General features: G+C 40.7%; 1 protein-coding gene across 1 annotated transcript in view; it reads right to left on the minus strand.

Moving 5' to 3' along the window:
* Window positions 1-144: 144 nt before the first annotated feature.
* The window catches only part of igf2r (insulin-like growth factor 2 receptor), a 53,550-nt gene continuing 32,858 nt past the window's right edge, over window positions 145-20,836 (minus strand). Inside the window, exons 32-51 of the mRNA XM_061707475.1 lie at window positions 20,423-20,549; window positions 20,186-20,317; window positions 18,552-18,711; window positions 17,417-17,525; window positions 17,015-17,096; window positions 14,745-14,878; window positions 13,048-13,197; window positions 12,762-12,920; window positions 12,360-12,570; window positions 12,074-12,226; window positions 10,105-10,339; window positions 9,572-9,708; window positions 9,257-9,374; window positions 5,464-5,610; window positions 5,164-5,348; window positions 4,808-4,994; window positions 4,560-4,703; window positions 4,391-4,460; window positions 3,422-3,706; window positions 145-3,342 (exon numbers count right to left, since the gene is read on the minus strand). Of these exons, the coding sequence (XP_061563459.1) occupies window positions 3,184-3,342; window positions 3,422-3,706; window positions 4,391-4,460; window positions 4,560-4,703; window positions 4,808-4,994; window positions 5,164-5,348; window positions 5,464-5,610; window positions 9,257-9,374; window positions 9,572-9,708; window positions 10,105-10,339; window positions 12,074-12,226; window positions 12,360-12,570; window positions 12,762-12,920; window positions 13,048-13,197; window positions 14,745-14,878; window positions 17,015-17,096; window positions 17,417-17,525; window positions 18,552-18,711; window positions 20,186-20,317; window positions 20,423-20,549 (3,084 nt within the window). The 3' untranslated portion in view covers window positions 145-3,183. The remainder of the gene's footprint in view (window positions 3,343-3,421; window positions 3,707-4,390; window positions 4,461-4,559; window positions 4,704-4,807; window positions 4,995-5,163; window positions 5,349-5,463; window positions 5,611-9,256; window positions 9,375-9,571; window positions 9,709-10,104; window positions 10,340-12,073; window positions 12,227-12,359; window positions 12,571-12,761; window positions 12,921-13,047; window positions 13,198-14,744; window positions 14,879-17,014; window positions 17,097-17,416; window positions 17,526-18,551; window positions 18,712-20,185; window positions 20,318-20,422; window positions 20,550-20,836) is intronic.

Below are 20,836 nucleotides of genomic sequence, written 5' to 3' on the forward strand. Positions count from 1 at the left end.
ACACACACACACACACCGGTATATATATATATATATATATATATATATATATATATATATATATATATATACACACACACACACACACACGTTTCTTTTCACCTCATCTGTCACGGAGCGTGCAATTGAACCACAGCACCAATAAACAGCAGATCTCATTTATTCAAATAATGCATTAGTTTTCACATCAAATTTCTTTTAAATAGCAAACAGGCAGAGAGCTTCAAAAGTCTCAGATAACATAACCGACACCAACTTAAACATGATAATGATCACCATAGTACTGAATCATCACAGGTTTTTTGTGCTTCCCCCGGCCTTCATTGTTCAATTCTGTCTTCATATTTATCTCAAGAAAAAAAAGAAAAAAAAAAGCACAAGAAAATCTGGGGATATCTCAGAAAGAGACGCCTCAGTGCCGTACCATGCAGAAGAACCACACAAACCTCGGGGCTACATAAAGCATAAACTGACTGTGACGGAGTGCTACAACATCTCCTCAGAGCAGATCGGTTAGAAAGTTCTAATGGTGTCAGAAATGTGGTGCCGAGCTTTAATCAAGATATCCGGCGTTCATCCTCAAATGCTCCACATGCATGACAATAAAACTTTATCAAGTCAATCACAACTGCCGACACACTCCAGGTTATTTTAATACAAGCTTGGTTTACAATCATACTTTGCCTGTGGATATGGATTCAGTTATTTCATTGATCTTTGGAGTCCTTGGATTGTATGCGGTACGTTCTGGTTCTGTCAAATGTTAGTTCCTCTACGATGTTGTTTCATGTCAGAACATGAGAACAGTTTATTGTTCTGAACTTAAATGCAAGAAGCCAAACTCGTCTTTGCAAAATACCTCCCATGTAAATGTCTTTTGTTTTTCCTGATAATTCTTTTGTTAGCATCTTGGGCATAAAAAAAAAAAAAAAAAAAAAAAAAAAACTTTCTTGGGGAGTTTTGGTCAAAGCTTCATAAAATACCCTGAAAAAGGAAATGCAATAGAAACACGTTTTTTGTCAATAACTTTAGGTTATGTAGACTGAACGCTGAGAAGAATAGTGAGTTTATACAGTCAGTCTGCACCCGTAATGCAAAGTACCCGGTCTGGCATTCATTACTTGTATTATTGTCTCGGTCTGGATCAAGCTGCTCTTGAGGATTACATTCAACTTGTTTTAGTCTTTTAGGAGTGATTTATTCGCTCTCTGGATCGTGAACCACCTTTCAGTTTACCTGACCAGTTGAGAGAACACCTGTCTTGAGGAGCGTCGAGGTGAAGCTCAAACTGGGAACATCTGGGTAGTATTTGTTGGCGTGATGAGGACACAGAGCTAACGACGGCTGCCATGACCTTCAGTTCACTTCCCTTCAGCTGATCACCTGCACATGTATCCACTCATCTTTATGCCCATCAGCAATATAAAAAAAGGATTAAGAAAATAAAGCTTAGCAAGTAAATAATTTCAGCCAGTTTCATTGTTTAGCTGCAATTAAAAAAATAAATAAAACATTTTGAAGAGCTGATCAATTTGTCAGGAGCCAAATCCGTTGAAGGCAAAACATTTTGTCCTTCTTTTGTTTCCTGTTAGGATAACACGTTCTTCTTCAGCTGTACAACTGTCAATTATTTCATTCTTCATTCAATTCACCCATCAACATTTCAAGTTGAGACCAAAAAATAAATAAAAAAAAAAAAAAAAAAAAAACTGAACGAGGACAAGCTGGAGTGAAGCCTTTCCAAAATACCATGTGGGCTTATAACAACTTCTGTGAACACTGAAGTGTGGTTGTTTTCATGTCCATTATCACCAAAACACTGCTGTCAATACTGAGCTAAAAACTATGTTAAATGTCAGTTAACACGAAGCATTTATTCTTCACTTCTTTCTTTCTTTCTTTCTTTCAATCACTTGCAAATTGGCTGAACAGGGTGAGTTTCGGCACAACAAATATTGGCTTTTCAGAGTTAAATCTCATTTTCATTCCAGAAAAATCAACAATCAAAGACCTGCACACCACAACTGAGCCTCTGATGGAGGAGAGGAGGAACGTGATCCCGACGTCTACCCATCAGTGCCAGTAGCGGCCGTAGTAATATGGCTTTAGCAAAGAGGACTTTAAACAAACAAAATCCAGATCAACATCTGCAGTTTCCCTTCAGCTGAACATTCATTCACATTTAGGACACATCCATTTTTTGCACACAACTGAGAAACATTGATAAACCAACAAACAAACAAACACAAAAGAAAACGCTCGGACAACCATTTAAATAAAATAAAAACAAATGTGTGCTCAATCCGCTGGAAATGACAATTGACAGACAACATACCTTTATCATAGAACACCAGCATATATGTACAATGTCTGATCAAAACTAGACAAAAGTAAATCTGTCGCAAGACATAATTCATTGATGAAAATGTTATTCATCATCAGGAAGGCATCATACTTTCTTTTCAAGAAAAAAGAAAGAGGGGGGAAAAAACTCCTCCAGAAGCAACAGTAAACAGCAAGAAAAGAGAGCCGGATATCTTCAGTCCCTTCACAAACACCACCAGCTGACACCTCCCCCGCCTACATCCTAACGTAACCCAGCCGCCCGTCGTCCACATTCTGCTTCAGTGTTTCACTACTGAGCGACTCAGCTGCAAATTTCATTAGTTTTCCAATATAAGACCAAGACTCCACATCCAGGTGATCCAAGTGCTCAAACAACAGCACGACTTCATTTAAAAGGAACTTAAAATAAAGATATTTCATTTGCATCCTTGCAGAACCTTCACGTTGAGGAAGACACTTCCAGTGTCAGGTGAAGTTTGAAACGGTCCACACGTGTCTTTGTCGGATACATGTGTCGAGACTAATGTTGCTACAGTGAAGAAAGTTCTGTTGAATTATGAAAATAAAACACAAGGGGGGAAATGATGCAGATCAAAATGGCCTGGAGGGCTAGTTTGAATAATAACTTTCAATATATACAAACCAACATCTGCAGTTTCCAGATGGTAAACAAAAAAGTTCAAGTAGGCCGAGTAAAGGTGCAGCCAAACAAAATATATCCCCGCAGAGAGAGAGAGAGAGAAAGGTTTCTGCTTCCAAAAGGTGGTTGGTGTTCTGTTGCCATCGTGGAGATTTTCACTGAGAGGAGTTCAGACTGGGAGCAGGGAGGAAGGGAGCTCAGACCCTGAGAAGGTCCTCGTCACTGTCATCCTCGTCCTGTTTCCCATCCACTCCCTTGTGCTTACTGTGGTTGTTGTCTGACAAGGGAGGTTTGCTGCTCTTCCTCTTCCTGTTTGACTCATCGAGAAGGCCGACCAGGTCCTCGTCACTCTCCTCCTGAAATTAAGAGCGTGTGTGAGGTTTTGGAGGCGAGCCGGGGCACTAATACACAGACTAATCCAAGACTGACGCTCACCTGCAGGAAGGCGCTGCGATGAGCTGCAGAGTTTCTGGAGAGCCGGGAGGATTTGCCGACTCGTACCCCCGGGATGCTCAGCACCTCGTCCTCACTGTCATCGTCCTGCTCGTCCAGCGAGAATGAGTGCAGACCGCCGGTGTTCACCGGCTTGGTCCTGATGTGGCCGTTGCTATGATTACTCTTACTGCTCTGCGTGGATGAAGTGAACGATGAGGGAGGGGCTTCCAGCTCCTCCATCAACCACTCCATCTCATCTTCACCTCCCTCTTCATCGGTGTTGACCTGCAGATTGAATGCCAGAAACATCTAAATGAATCTTGTGTCTGCATTAAATGCCCTGTGAGAAGTCACTGGAGGATTCCAGGGCACCACCAGATATAGTTGATCTAAAGGCTCAGCTCAGGGTTCATTTTAGATTCCTTTCATGACATTCCTATGCTCTTTTCTGCAAGTGTTGTGATCAAAACCTGCCACAACTGCACATGTAAAGACCAAGAACATGAGCAGATTTAAATCTGGCTAAACTCTTTCAGAGCAGTCACCATGGCCAGCAGTCCTGACATGTTTGAAATGCTCACTTAACTCAGCTTAAAAGCCTCATTTTCATCTTTGTGCACATCTTTTGTGCCGTCTCTGAACCTTTTTAAATGTACTTCATATCAAATGACTATAAAGAGTGTTTACTAATAAAACCCTAATTATGGAATAATATAAATAATGCCATTTATGCCAATTATGGCACTAAAAAATTGCAGACCAGTAAAACTCACAGACCACGTTTGAAATAATAGCAATTATAGATTCAAGGACATTCACTAAATGAGAGGCACTATTTTAAACCAAACCTTTAGTGCACTTCTAATCTTCTATGTTTTTTTTCCTTCAAGGGAAAAAAAAAAAAGCTAGCAGGTGTACTCTTGTTAATGAATAATCAAAGGATTTCACTTGATGTGGCGGTCAACCAACCTTTGAATATTTATAGGAAACTTGGTTTCCTCTTCTACAACAACTTGCAACCTTCTGCATCACCAGCTCCCTGGAAACAGACGTGAAATATACATCAAAACACGAAAAGGAAGCATTCGTAAAAATCCACCAACTATAGATAACCAAGCCATTATGGTTGTGATCTGACCTTCTCTCTCGCTTGTAGAGTAGGAGCCCGAGTAGGCAGACTGTGAGACCCAGTAACAGGAAGCTCAACACCACCCCCACCACCTGGCTCCGTCGTGCAGCTGGGACAGCGCTGCCGTCATCCTGCGTCTCTCTTTCAATAGTTCTGTAAAGCAGTCAAAACTTACTTCCTTTTCCCTTCTGGAGGACAGAAACTATATCAAAGGGGTTTTATGGAGAGCACTTAGAAGTTTGAAAGTGTTTACTCACGTCAGACCGCAAACAGCATCCGTGTGCCACACAAACAGGTACTGGCATTCATCCGTCTCCAGCATGAACTCTGGGATGCCCACACCTGCCGACGGGTTGCAGTGGAACATAATGGTGGATGAGGCCATTTTGCTCCTCTCTCGCCCGCACGCTGACTCAGAGGGCACCATCACATCCAGGTTTCCTCCTGATGGGAAAGCACGGACGGCATAGGTGGAGTCATAACGTTTGATGATTTTACAGTCGCATATATGAATACCGGAAACTATACTCCTCCTAAGACACATTACATACAGTACATGCGCTGCACTGTTTATTCAGGTGTGCCTCTGAAAAGCCCCAGGTGACTGAATTACCTTTAATGTAGTACTTGGCTTTGCTGGAGAAGCCAATCTTGCGTCTGTAGTCTCCATTCAGCTTAACCTGGCAGATGTTGGCACCGAAACAGTTGATGAGGGAGTCGTCGGTGATGCCAGACAACTGAATATGGTAGATGTAGCGGTCGCCGTTGGGCCGAATGTCTCCAGATGCTTGATGAGGACTGAAAGGAAACAGTATTTCAAGAATAAGTAGAATCAATTTTGACCATATTACTGTTAGTGTCTTGATTAAGTACATTGAAAGCCCCACTGGGACACAGAAGTGTGTAGTTGTACCTGAAATAAAGCGCTCCCAGACTCAGGCTGGCTCCACTCTCAGGAATTTGTATTGTACCATTCACCATCTCCACCTCGCGCTGCTTAATTGCACAAGCCGAGCGAGTCTCCCAGCCAATCACAAACTCGCACGAGTCCGTATTGATGCTGCTTACAAAGACAGAGATGAGAAACTGATGGTGGCTGAATAGTTTGGATATTTCATAGTCCTTTAAGTAGAAATCTGACCAACTAAGAGAATATAAAAACAAACTACATTGACAGTAAATGTGGAAAAAACATAGGCCTTAGCTAAACAATCGTGTTGTATTTTGCAAAGGAAATAAACATTTTAACAAACATCATAAATAAAGCCTTTACATGTTATACTGAAATTGAGTCATGACTCTGAATATCATTAAGTGTTTTGCAATTCATCTCAAATGGCGCCTTCAAAAGGAAATTTTAACCTTAAGAAAAACATTTAGATCTGTTATTAACAGACGCTCCAATATCCTGCATGAAAAAGTGAATCATTGCTTTTGCAGAATGGGGTTTGTTGTGCATTTCACGTCACACGTGTCACACACTTGGTACATAAAATACAATAGTCAACCAATAATCCAGAATGAGCAGATTTTGAACTTCTGCTTTATTCAGTTGGTTTTCCTTAATTCCTATCTGAAAATCCCTTTAATGTAGTCTTACATTTGTGTTTTGTCATGTCTATATATCTGACATGAAGTTGAGTCAAGTTTATTTGTAAAGCACAATTCATGTTCAAGACAAAAGTGACTTAGATAAAAACATTTTAAAAACTGCGTTAAAAAGTAAGAGTTTAAAATCAGAAATTAAACACAGATAAACATAAGTTAAAAGAATAAAACAGATCAGTTGCAAAAAATAAAGGTTGCAGTGCATTGTGGTAGATTACGGAAATGCAGCAGTAAAAAGGTTTTCAACCTTGACTTAAAGGAACAGAGTTCCAGCAACCCTGATGCATTCTGGGAGTTTGCTCCACAGGTGAGGAGCATAAAAACTGAAAACTGGTTAAATGGGTTCTAACTCTGGGTGCAGAAAGTGGGCATGGCCCTGATGACCTGAGGGGTTCTGGTTGGTTCATAATAGACCAGGAGATCAGAGATGTGTTTTGGCCCGAGACCATTCAGAGATTTATAAACCAACAGGATGTTTTTTAAACCTATTCTGTGACAGACAGGAAGCCAGTGTAAAGATTTAAGAACTCTTGCGGTGTGTCCAAAATGCCATACTAAACAGTATATACTAAAAAGTATACTTAAATTCGGCACACTTTTAAGTAAATATCAGTAGTGTGCATTAATTCAGACGTACTATTAAGAGCGCACACGTCACTTCCTGCCGTTGGGAGGAAGTGACGTGTCACAGCAGTAGAAGCACTGCTCCGCTATTTTCCGTTTATCCTGGCCCAAACAAGATGACATTATATAATATTATTATATACGAATATTATAATATTAATATTATATAATAATATTATTATATTTAATATGATACTTATGACATATACGTATCACTTAGCAACCAAACACCGCTGCATTGCATTGTGGGAAGTTTCTGCTCGGCTAGTGTCCATCAATCCACACTAATACATTTCTCCGGAATGAGTATGGATAGAGCTACTATTGAGTACGTTCTAATGTTTCGGACGCACTAAAAAATCTTGCATACTCATTTAGCATACTCATTAGGGTGGAAGTATGGAATTTTGGACGCAGCGTTGGTCTCAGTGAGGACTCGGGCAGCAGCGTTCTGGAATAACTGCAACATGTTGATGTTGAGGTTTCAGTGAGACCCGTGAGAACAGTATTACAGTAGTCCAAACAGTCTACTGAAGATAAAAGCATGGACAAGTTCTTCTAAGTCCTGCTGAGACATCAGTCCTCTAATCCTCGATATGTTTAGGTGATAACAGGCTGACTTCACTACATGTCTTAATGTGGATGTTAAAATTCAGATCTGATTCCAGAACCACTCCCAGATTTCTGGCTTGGCTATTTGTTTGTAGCTTTACTGCTTGAAGCTGACTGGTGACATCTAATCTTTCTTTCTTGGCTCCAAACATTAGTATTTCTGTTTTGTCATCAATCAACTGAAGAAAATTGTGGCACATCCACTCTTTAATTTGATCAACCCAGGTGGCAAAAGATGTTCAATTATATTGAATTATGGTCAAAAAACTAAATTTTTGGTTGATGTCAATGATTGATGGTGGGTCAACCATCAAACAATCATCCAATTCGAGACAATGAACCAATGTTTGAAATATGTCATTAAATCAATGTTGTTTTGTGGGCAAATTTTAATGTCAACATTTAATTAATGTTGAATCAACATATGCTTTTTGTTGAGACCACTTTTTGTATTATTTAAATGTCAGAATTTAATGTGGATTCAATATTTTAACGTTGATTCACTCATATTTTGCTGTCTGGGAAACATTTGAGCGATGTATGAGTTGGATTATAGTTTCCTGGTGAGATGCTTATATAGATTTGTGTGTCATCTGCATAGTTAGGGTAACACTTTTTTTTTTTTTTTTTTTTTTTTCAAATATTTGAGCAAGCTGGAGCATATAGATGTGAAACAACAGAGGCCCCAGAACTGAACCTTGAGGAACTCCACATGTTATTTTTTGTTAGCTCCGATTTGCAGTTATCTAAAGACACAAACTAGTCCCTGTCTTTTAGATAGGACTCCAACCAGGTCAGTGCTGTGCCAGAAAGTCCCACACTTCTTTAACCGTTCTATCAAGATATATTATGGTCAACCGTTTTGAATGCAGCACTGAGATACAGTAAGACCAAGACTGAAATGTTGCCACTATCCGTATTAAAGTGGATGTCATGAAGGAGCTTTACCAGAGCTTTCTCAGTGCTGTGATGTGATCGGAAACCTGACTGGAAGACATCAAAACAGTCCTTTAGTGTTAGGAGGTTGTGCAGCTGTTGAAAAACAGCTTTTTCTATGATTTTACTAAGAAAGGGGAGGTTTGATACGGGCCTATAGCTGTTCAAAAGTGATCTGTCTAGACTGTTCTTTTTTAAAAGTGGCTTAATGACGGCTGTTTTTAGCCCATGAGGAAAGATACCTGAACGCAGAGACGTATTTACAATGTCTAGAGGATCTGAGGACATACAATGTGCAACGCTTATAAAAAAGCCTGTTGGCAGAGTACCAAAGCAGCAAGTGGTGGAGTTCAGGTGGTGTATGATGTCATCCAGGATTTTATTAGTGACGGGACAGAAGTGTGTCTTGGTTTCTCTCATTGAACACAGAGGTGGCACATATCCTGCATCTAGCATAGGAGCACTGACTGACTGATTTTCTGAATGTTGTCAGTAAAGCAAGAGGCAAACTCAGTGCAGGCACGGTTGGATAGAAGTTCAGGTTCCACTGACTCAGAGCGGTTTGTTAGCCTGTCAACAGTAGTGAACAGAATGCATGCATTATTGTTGTTTTTGGCAATGATATCAAATCAAATCAAATGATATCAGAAAAATATGATCGCCCTGTATTATATATGCTTAATCTCTTTTTATAAATGCCCTAATGAATCTGTAATTTAGTTTTTCTGCCACCTGCATTCAGCTTTTCAACACTTTTTTCAGCTCTGACCCGTGCAGCATTTCTCCAGGGAGGTTTCTTTTTAGCAGTGATCACCTTCACCTTGGTGGGGGGAGGTTACCGTCAAGTTAATTTGATCCCTCTCTTACGTGGCAGCTAGTGATTAACTAATAAGATGGCTAAAAGTGAAGTGTTTGGCCATGTTTACCTGATGAGTGAAGGGTGTCCAACCGTAGAACCACAGGTAAGTTTGACCACTGTCCTGGCTTTTACTCCATTACCACAGACATCATCTCCTGCTGAATAGCTGACACTGATCTTTCCATCTGGAGAGGAGGAAAGGTGTTTTGAAACACTTACTATGAACTTTTTTAACTTAGTTGTGGCAGTAAAGAGAGAATTCACACAGAAGCAGAAGCTGTCAGCATCATGATGGTTAAATATATACAAATGCTGACACTAGGATACCACTCATGTTTTGTCCAATAGCAGCCATAGAGATATATTTGACATGTCTGCCCACCTGCGTAGTTCATTTTCTGAGTGTAAGCCCGGCCCAGTGTCTGGGTCTGTCCTGTCGAGGAGCGCCGGCACACAGTTGCTCCGTCTGGACAGCCTTGCAGCCCACCGTGGATCCCTTGACACAGGTTGATGAAATACCTGAGGCCGTGAAAACAGACAAAGGCGTCACGTTTACGTCGATTTGGGTAACAAAAGACTGAGGTATTTGTGATTATTGCACCCATATGATGACTGCATGCTTTCTTTTAGGTCAATCTTCTGGATGCAGATGAAACATTCATGTTAAATATCATTCTTTTAAGAAGCAGAAATATAATTGCTACAATTTGTGTGATATGTGTTTATAAAATACATAATTTTTAGTAAAACAGAATATCTATTTAAATTATTTCTTCTTTAAACTATTTTCATATTTAGTCAAATAATTGATTTACACCACATTTTACACACTACAATAATCCCAGAACTTTTAATCATAGAATAAAGAGGAATCTATAAATAAATCTAATGTCAGATGACTAAAACCAGACTTACGAATATCCTAGACCCGTGAACTTCCATGGCTCAGTGAGGGATGAGAGGCCTCGGAGATCAAACGTCTGATGCTGGCTGACCAGCTTGCACTCCATCTTCTTGGGGGGACAGACAGCGCTGGTGGCCCACTGGAAGGTGACCGAACAACCTCCCGTCTCCGACAGCAGCTGTGGGGAGCCGCGGCCCGCAGAGTGGTCACAAGTGAATAATATGGAGGACTGACGCTTGCCACGAGCTGGAAGAGAAAAGAGAAGGCAGATTTCAGAGAAGCAATGGAAAAAGGTAAAACAGTGCAATGAAGCGAACTAAGTGGGAGCAACGAAGGAAGAACTTCACTTCTGTTGTTTTAATGTACACAAATCCAGCAACAAATCAGGCTTTAGACTTTTTGTCTTGTTGTGTGTGTGTTTTTTTTTTTTTTTTTTTTTTAAATTTTACACATGACATGATTTTTTCGCACGAGTAGTACATTATTCAGCCTCTTACCAGAAGTAGCAAAGAAAAATAAGAAGCAAAACAGTCATGTTTTTCACTGTATATGAAGACTCTGATTCAGGAGTTTATATTTTAACATATCAAATGGACCAATAACCAAGAAGTGCAAGTTTACCCTGAGAAGTAATAAAACTATTTAATAAAGAAAAGGGTCTGCTATGAAAAGAACGAGACAGGGAATACGATTGAGGTTGCAGTTGGTAAGTGTATTTTTGTCATATCTATTATTACCACTAGGTTATATTAAATAAACTAGGTAATTAAAGAAGCAAATCCACTCCTTTTTGCACCACTTGAAGCTTTGTTTACAAGTTTCCACCGCTCCCACTGCAGCTCCTCCAATCACAGCCAGGGGGCGTGTTTACAGCATGTCTATCACAGAATGTCAATCATGTGACCGGATTCTCAAAAGCAGGAGTTCAGGTCTGACCGTCTTCTCAGACCCTTTAGCTGCCGTATCTCCATCACACTGTAGCGCCACCAACCACGAGGTGGAGGTAATACGCTTTTATTTGCTGTTTGCAAACGGCCAGCAGCATACAAGGAAACGACAAAAAGAATAATGAAGCACAGGAATAAAGAGAAGAAGACACATGCAAACAATGGCTGCTACTTGTGTTTTTGTTTTTTAACATACAACACAGTCATAGCAATTGAGGTTAAAAGAAAACTTCCTGCCGGACCTCTACATTAGAGTAATATGCCAACAAGAGCTGAAACAATTCGCCGCTCCATCTATCCTTGTTTTTTGTCATCTCCAACGTCATCACATGTACTCGGAGCAAAATGTCTCTGGTCCAAATGGCTCAAATGAGTTGTGGTCACATGATTTATGTTCACATGAAGGTGCTGAATTTAGAAATCCCAATTAGCAGAGATGCCCCACCAGGAGGTTTCTATTGCCCAACCCGAGTACCTCTCCTATTACTGGAACCTTTTACACCCTGGAAAGGTTCCTAAAAGCCTATTTTGCAGTGTCGTTCCTGGTAATAGAGACACAGCAATCACCCGGCGCTGAAAAATCTACCCAGAACTCCCACTAGTGGAAACGCGCCTGCACAAGTGAATCTTTTTCACTACTAGGGGGTCAGAAATCAAATCCATGGAAAAATTAGGGACAACATGCTATGTGGTAAAGAAAATGAGCCTAATATTCCATAAATCTAGTCAAAAGGGTCTACTGACTGGACTTACAGTACATTTGGTTTATTTCTAGAGGGGCAGTGCAGACAGTTGTGTTAAAACTTTGTAATCCATAATAGTACATTTGTAATTTTTACCACCAAGATGAAAGTCCTATTACTAAAACATTTTTTCTACCCTGCTTATTCCTTAACAAGTCATTTCTTTTTGTAGCGCCACGGTTCTGTGTATAGGTTTGCAGTCTCAGCTTTGGTCGATATTTGTATCCTAAATATTAAAAACCGGTTTTCAAGGCACAGGAAAGTTACTGTGAGAGAATACATGCTCTCACCTGGGCTGCAGAACCCCCACTTGTGGTCCTTGTCATAGTTGGGAGTGGTGGAACACCACTTCCTACCATCCGTCATTTCATGGTCTGTGCACTCGTTGTAGGACTTGTTGAGCAGAGTGAAGGGGAACACGCACACGTCACCCTCAGTGGTCACTAGAACACAAGGATGCATAAAGTACATTTCACTTACTTTCTACACTAAAAGTTATGATTTGTTAATCTCCCGAGTTGTTTGGTGCATCGTGAGAAGTTAAAGGTAACCATTAACAATCTGCAGTTTAGGCACCTGGTGGGCAGGAATCTCCTCCACCGTACTGCATCAACACTGCCAGCTCTTCATGCTTGAAGTCCATTGTCATGGCCTTGCTGTAGCCAAATGATGAAGCCGTCTTGTCGGAACCAAGACCAGACACGAGGCAAACCGCACTCTGCTTGCAGGCCGACTCTGCCACCGAGCCGCATATGTTCATGTGATACAGGCCAGAGGCCCCCGGTACCTGGGACGCAGAGAAGAAGGAAAAAAGACCTCAACAATTGGATTACAATTTATTCCTTAGTCTACCAATACTCTGACGAATAAACTACCTCTACTGGTACTACTACTACCACCACTGGTAAACCTAGCACAACCACAAAAGCATGTGTAAGACAATCTGCACGAGCAGACTGAACACCGAGTCCCGCTGACCTGGACATCTCCAGTGAGGCTCTCCAGGTTAAAGGTGAACTGGAGCTGGGAGTCGGTCAGCTGACAACCGCTGGTGTGAGTGACATCTGGGCAGACTATTGGGGTCGCCCACTCAAACAAATACACACAGTCCTGCTGCCTCAGCATCTGTGGAGAGCCCTGCAGAAAGAAAACAAACAAACACACACAAAGAAATAGATTTGTTTTAAAAAAACGGTGGAAAGAAAAGATGACATACAGAGATGCATAACACGTGAGCACGCTGTCACGATCCCTGCCGACTGACCAGCTCCAGTCCTCTCTGGCAGGTGAAGATTATTGTGGAGGTGTAGTTCTGTTTTGGGTCAGCTGCACATGGGCTGGAGCTGTGGTAGGTCACGGACACCTCAGATGTGGCTTCATTGAGCTCTGGTCCGGTGGTCGTCCGTCCAATATCCTACAAGGGACACAATGAAAGAAAATTACATAGAGCAAAGGATGAAAGAAGACATTGAACCTACAATTGTCTTCAGAAAGAGAAGAAATATAATGCATCTTCTAATATCTTGTTTTAAACGCTTGTGTCCCAGTGAGTTGCCTCCAGTTTTAATTTAGTTTTAGCAACATTAACCTGCTCAATTGTCAGAGGTGGGGGGAGCTGTAAATAGTTATGCATGTGTGGTTTTTTTTTTATAAAATATAAATATTAAAAATATACATATTTCAACATCTCCCACAAGTCATGTTTAGGATATCTAAAGTCAGAGGATGTCAGAGGTATTAAATACTCCCTTTCACATCATCTTGCGTAATATCCTTGACAGACTGACTTCCCTGAGACCTGCCGTCACCCTTCTCTCTTGTTTCAGATCATAACCTTCAGGTCGCTCTGAGCTTTATTCAGCTGAGCAGTTTCAGATTACAGCCGGTGGCGTGTTTCATAAAGATCTGCCTTTTTCACCAATATTCATTCATGCTTGCTGCAGCTCAAGACTTAGGGGATCTGGTAAGCGATCATCTTGAGACTGGAAGGTTGTCGGTTTGATCCCTAAATTCACCTCTTTATATAAAAAAGTGTCATGAGCACCATGATATAATATACATCGCCCATGTTCCTTACTTTTAAGCTGCTTTGGATAAAAAACGTTTGCCAAAAGTTGCATTTCATAGTTCTACGCCCAAAGGATGGAAGACTACATTCAATTAGATTGCTACGGAGACATCAAGATCCACCTGTTGACCAACATCAATTCAACTTTTCCACCTTCTACTTATTTCTGCTTTTTGAAAACTAAATCCAAATGAATTCAATAAAAGTCAATAAATCTCCAAAGGGTAAGTATATAAATATGTGGTGGTATCAATTAAATGTATAACATGAATGATATAAATAATGATAATATTCTGGTTTCCTGGCAGTCGGCAAATTGACTCTTGTTAAAGGTAACATTACATACTTAAAGAACCTTAAAGAACCAAGATCACAAGCATCACTTCATGCTGGCCTCCTTTAATACTCCTCCATAAAGTCCAAGTATCAGCTCACGTTATGTCCAGAGCCTTTTCCAAACTGCTGCTAAGACAGCCCATAACGTACCTCTCTCATTTCTGTCACAGCTCTGTCTACACACCTGTCCAAACACTGGGATCATTGGCTTCTCTCCTCTTCACGTCATTCACCTGCCACATGGTTGCCATGGCAATCAAGGTCTCTCAAATAAGAGGCTGATTCTCTCTCCATCTTCAAACCTCAGCTAAAAATAGGCAACTTTGTCCATGAGGTCCATTACCGATGAGGATTTTATACCAATATGCAGAATATTGCCGCTTTGATTAATTTATTCATCATTTATTATCGTGCTCAGCGTCTAGACTGGTGATCGTTGTTATGTCAGGTATCACCTAACGTCTTGAAAGGTTTATATTTTACTTTCCTAAACAATTGTAAAGATGCCAACCTAAACTGACAGTCAGTGTAATCTCATAAATGTCAGTGTCTCTCACCACAGGCTGTCCCTTATCAGGAACCATACAGACAGCAGCTCCGGGCGGGCAGGTGACGCCGGGGATGGGGTTCAGAGGTTGACAGATGTTGATGTAAAAGTCTGGAGATTCATCACTTTGATCCACCGCTTCATCTAAAAGGACAGAAATAAAGATGGGGATATCGGATACAGCTATCAGGATTTCTATCAGTGTTGCTGATAATTGTATCGGGGACGCTGATAAAGGGTGGAACCCACTAATTTAGCAATGAGGTGTCCCATCTGAATTTGTCTGTCACGCTGAAGGATTTGCATGTCGCCCCAGCTCTTTCAGCTGTGCTTGACCAGTTTGAACTGGTTTCCTTGTCTTCTCTTTGTGTCATAGTGAAATCTCTTAAATCCACAAACTGCCCATTGGATATTGTACCTGCCAAACTGCTGAAAATGGTTTCAATACTGTGGGGCCCAGTCTCCTGGTTTTTATTAGGTACTGTCCCAGCTGTTTAAACACGCTGTGGTCAGGCCACTTCTTAAAGAGCCTAATCTTGACCCTGCAGTTTTATCACCTTTTAGGCCTGTTTCCAATCTGCCCTTGGCAGGTTTTAGAAAAAAATGTTTTTATACTATTAAGGTCATTTCTTGAGAATAACTCTGTTCTTGAGAAGTTCCAATCTGGGTTTAGGTCTCGGCACAGCACAAAGTCTGCACTGTTAAAGCTGCACAACGATATTGCTCTGTCTGTGGATGCCAGGTGTCCCACAACAATCTATTCTTGGCCCTGTCCTCTTCTCATTGTATTACAGTACCACTTGGGTCAATTATAGCCAGGCATAATCTTTCCTTTCACTGTTATGCTGATGATCCACAAATCTATCTGCCAGTGAAGCACAATGTTCTTTGTCCAGATGTATTGCAGATATTAAGCAGTGGTTGGCCCAGAGTTTTCTTCATTTAAATGAAAACAAAGGTGAATGTATTGTGTTTGGGGATACTGACGGCTGTCCTCGGCACCTTGACTTCAATGCTCACTTCAGACGTCAGTAATCTAGGAGTGACCTTTGACAGTCATCTGAGGTTGGATAAACAAATCAACGATGTGGTGAGGACTAGTTTTTTCCAGTTGTGTCTCCTGGCCAAAGTTAAAATGTTTTTAAGTCGACATGACCAGGAGAAGGCCGCCCATGCTCTAATTAGGGCATGGGCGGCCTTGCACTTTATCCATGCACTTTATGTAGGAGTCTCCCAGTCTCCTCTTAATCGCCTTCAACTTGTGCAAAATGCTGCTGCCAGTCTTTTAACAAACACCAGCAGACGTGTGCACATCACTCCTGTTCTTAACTCCCTTCATTGGATTCCCATCCTTTATAGAATTGATTTTCAAACTTTTGATGTTCATTTTTAAAGCTCTTAATGGCCCCGCACCCTTGTATTTATCTGAGCTTTTAACTGTCCGTAATCCTGGTAGACCGCTGAGGTCAACCAATCACCCAATCACACTTGTATCTTATTAGATTTTGTTGTATTTTGTTGTTTTTGGTTGTTCTTATTTATCCTCCCTCTTTATCTATTACTTGCTGTAAAGCACTTTGGCACACCAAAAGGCTTTTGTAAAGTGCTATATAAATAAAGTACATTACATTTGTAATTAAAAGTTGTGACTGTAATGCCTGTAAAAACTGCAACAGCATGTTGCATCTTGAAAGGTCAGACACTTGTTTGTCACATCCAGGCCTTCAGAAACACACTCCCGGGACACAGGGACATACACCTCTACCTGACACAAGTCACTACAGGTGTGACACGGTCTAGTCAACGTTCACAAAGGATTCAGGCAGAGAGACCGGCTGCAAGCCAGAACAGAGATTTCCTCATGTACAAAACATTGAATCATCACATGAAATGTGTAAAAAGGTAAATGGACAGTTGACAGAGTCACGAGGGCGAAGTTCTTCTCTCCCTTTAAATGTCACCATCAAGGAAAACAACTCTCTTTTTAATTCTCGCAGCATTTCAGATACAGACTCTCTTTGTCAACATGTTTCAGGCGTGTTTGTGGCCTTGGTGGCTGTTTGTTCACTATGCCAAGCAACTAACGGTGCGCCCGCCTCTACATGCTTCGGTGACAACACGCAGCAGCATGAGCAGAAACCCAGCTGACCGGCAGAAAGACTAACAAACCGATATATGATTTATAGGAATTAAGAAACACTTCTAAACAGTACTTTTGCTTTTTTTATTTTCCAGATAAGCACCTGTGAGTGTCCTGATGTGAAAGGCTAGACCACCTACCTGTGGCTGTGTAGAACCCAGTGACATGAATGAGAGGCGTCAGGTCGATCAGAGCAGAGCCGTTCCGGACCGAACACGTCACCTGATAATTACATTAACCAGAGAAACATCAATGGCAGGGTTGTGTCTTTGTTGAGTCTAAAAAGTCAGGTTATAGGTCAGGACACACTGAATATTAACACTTATTCGGCTTCTGGAATTCCAGTTTGAATTAAACATTTGGTGTAAAAAGCATGCAAATACAAAAATAGCTAAATTAGTCCAGATGATGAGATTCACAACATATTTTATCAAACACTGCTGTATCTTCTTTCTTTTAATTTTGATTAGAAGAAAAGAATGACATAAAAAGCTGTTCCAATGACTGAAATGACACAAAAACAGAGCCATGAACATACTTACAGACTGTTCACACACCAGGGGGGTGTGGAAAGAGAAGAAGTGTGTGCACGTTTCAGCGTCTGAGTCGATGAGGACCGGCTCTGCAGGGGCCAAGCCCACGTTAGCTGGCCTGGATGCAAAAGTGCAAATGTTGAAAATGTAAATCCTATTTGAGCTTCAACAAAATAAAGCTGTTGCTTGTGATTTAATGTTTAAGTGGCTAAAAAAAACAAAAACAAGTAATGTTTTACATCACCTTAAATACATTTTGCTCATTGGGTTTTAAAAAGAACAATATATTCACTGTCATCCTGGTGCCTATTTTGGTGTTGCTGCATCTCCGTCAATATCTACTAAGGAAGCACACAGTGATCTGTGGGCCTGGCTCTGCTGCATGTCTACATTTGTTTGTTACCCTTTTGGAAACAAAACGTTTGCGGGGTCCATCATGATTTACCACCACTCAAAAATCCCGTCTTGAATTTTGCTCAGGCGATCTTTAACCAGAGGTACCAGAAGCAGTTAGAACTACTTTTCACTAAAAATGCAACTGAACATTGTGCATAGCTGGCTTCTGAGTGTAGTTCATTTATATACGGTTTGTTTTCTTTTAATGGAGACTGGAACTTGGGCAGTTGGGATGAATATCCACTACATTTTTAGAGTGACTTGCCACTGTTTCACATTCACATGCCGTCATTGACCTTCACATACAGTAGCTAGAGTTACTTCTTATTATTGGTACTCGCCTACTTGCTAGGTTTTATGAGTCTTGATTCCTTCGTGGGTGCTAATCAATCCTGAGCCATATACAGGAGGAGAAGGAAAAAAAAAAGCTGAATTTGATCGTAGTTACGTTTTAGAGTGAAGTCTTATGACATTCATGTGTAAAACGTGTCTGAGTTTTAGAAGTTTATGAAAATAGCCCGGCTTCAACACTTGAACTCAGAAGGTATCCAGGTTTTTGCTTCCGTGACTTGTGCGGTAACTCAAAGGTTTTTGCTGATCAATAGGTCTGATTTGATCCAGGTTAAACCAGAGGTGTGGTTTAGGCCCCTAAGAGAGTATATACACTGGATTTTAATGCACAAAATCAGCTGCAAAGAAACTCCATGTAGACAAAATAAGAACAAGGATCAGTCAGAAGGAGGAATACCTGCAAATGAAGTGGATGATAGTTTTGTGTTTCAGCTCAGGGTTTGCTGCGCAGGGGCTTCCCTCTTCGTAAGTCAGCTCCAGCACGTGATCCTTGTACGACAGCGTTCTGCTCACCTTCCCGCCGCTGACTGCCGTTTTGGAATCCTTAATACACACAGCTACAACACATAGATGCATAGAGATGTTATAAAACTCTTGAAACCTTTTGCAAGTAGTTTCTGTTTAGACAGTTATTTTCTTTTTTAGGGAACTTTAAAAGGTCACTTTGATCCTGACAGAGCATGTCCCTCTCAGTTGGCAGGTTCACTTGAGGTTCTTGGTTTACAAAAGTAAGACAGAGGTACAGTAGATGGGGAGAATTAAGATCAGAAGTAAAATTCCCCATTTTGACTAAGCGTATAGTTAGTTTATAGGTGTTATTCTGCTGTTGGTGTTGGCTGCTGGGGAACCTTCTTGGATACACGGAACTCTTTGCTACTCTGTTGTCTTTACCTTCTTGTGTGAATATGACATTATTATTGAAAATGGCATTTTCTGTGTTTCAGATATCCTTAGACCGATCACTCGTTCTGTTCGCCTCCTTTTCATCTAAATGATTACTTTTTTCTCTTTTCTTTTGACAGCATTTAAGTAAATACGCTATATTACAACGAGTCTTAGTGACACATAGTTATGTTAGCCTGCCAAACAATAAGACTCTTGTGGCAATCAAATGATGACAATTTATTAGTTTTATTTATTTAATAATACATATTTCCTTAGTTGGACAACCTTATTTACTTTAAAGAAAATGTATCTATGAGTTTGCATTGGTCAGTGATTAAACATAATTCGAATTACAAATTGACAAAGTGTGGACAATAATTGGTAAAGAAGTGGAATTTCAGGTCTGTCATTAAACCTCGTTTGTGCCGTGTGCTACGACACGTGATGACGCATGTGACGCATGGCAGTGTTTCAAGGAGCACCTGAATAGCTAAACAGGCCTAAACAGTAACCACGAGAGACTGGCAAAGAATATATTCTGGCTCTTATTTACGCGCTTTAAAGACTATTTTCTGGAAAAGGCAAAAATGTACTATTTTGAAGTTTAAGTAAAAGTTAGAAAACAATGTGAACAATACAGCTATTGGTCAGGAAGGAAAGCAGGGGCAACATTTTCTGACCAAACAAATTTGTCATTTAGGCCGAGATGTAAAGTCTAAAAGTCTGCCCCTGCTTCACTATCTATAATAATGCAGAATCAGGTCCTTTCCTTCATATCAAAACACACTCTCCTCATGTGATTGTGGGGCAAATGTTTGATCCTCCCGGCAGAAACAAATGTGAACGTATGGTGGACATAGAGACAGGAGATTAGAGGGAAAATATGAAGTAAACGGGAGCCCTGGTCCGTTTAAATGCACAAAAATGTTGATGTGCATGCAAAGTGATAATTGTGTACCCACTCTTAACAAAGAGCAAAAAAAGTAAGTTGCCTTTAGGCCTTTGAAGGACATTTAATATCCAAACTAATTTTATTGCTGGCATTTAAGGATTAAACTGATGCTTCTTGTCCCTGCCTGATTATGAAAGTCTTGTGTGGAGATAAACCTCTCATGAATAACCAGGTCACTTGGTGGAGATACATACCAGTTTCAGGGCTGCATCCAGTATTCATAACACCGCCACAGATGTTCATGCGGTACATCTTCCTATGTTCTCGATGATCGTACACAGTGTAACCCAAATCTTCTGTCAAGGAGCTCAGGTCAAACAAATGACCTAAGAGACAGAAGTCCAAGATGACAATCCTTTAAAAGATCCCATTTCAGCCAAATATGACTGATGTATATTTCTGTTCTGTTGGTCTTTATTTGTGTGTCTGACCTGTAGTGGGGTTTGTGACTCTGCAGTCGTCGTGTTGGTTGTTGTTCAGAGGACAGGCAGCGGCCGTCAACCACAGGAAAGTGTAGACGCAGTCCTCAATCTCAGAGATCAGAGTCGGACGGGAATCCTAAGTGGCGAACAGATACAAATGATTTGAATCTATATTTTTATTTGTGGGGTGGCAGCCTGTTCTGGGAAAAGCTCCAGCACAACATAAGTACACACAATATGAATCAGGTATAAAATAATGATTGATGTTTTTTTTTTAATTCATATAAACACCTTTTCTTACTATATAACCTTGGTGTTCTAAACAAAAGACAAGGGCACAATTAAGGGACCCACTAGAAGTTTATCTCAAGACCTGTGGCCTCATGTACAAAGGGTGCGTACGCACAAAAACATGGCGTACGC

Source organism: Cololabis saira, chromosome 18 (assembly GCF_033807715.1).
Source record: "Cololabis saira isolate AMF1-May2022 chromosome 18, fColSai1.1, whole genome shotgun sequence".
Classification (NCBI taxonomy): domain Eukaryota; kingdom Metazoa; phylum Chordata; class Actinopteri; order Beloniformes; family Belonidae; genus Cololabis; species Cololabis saira.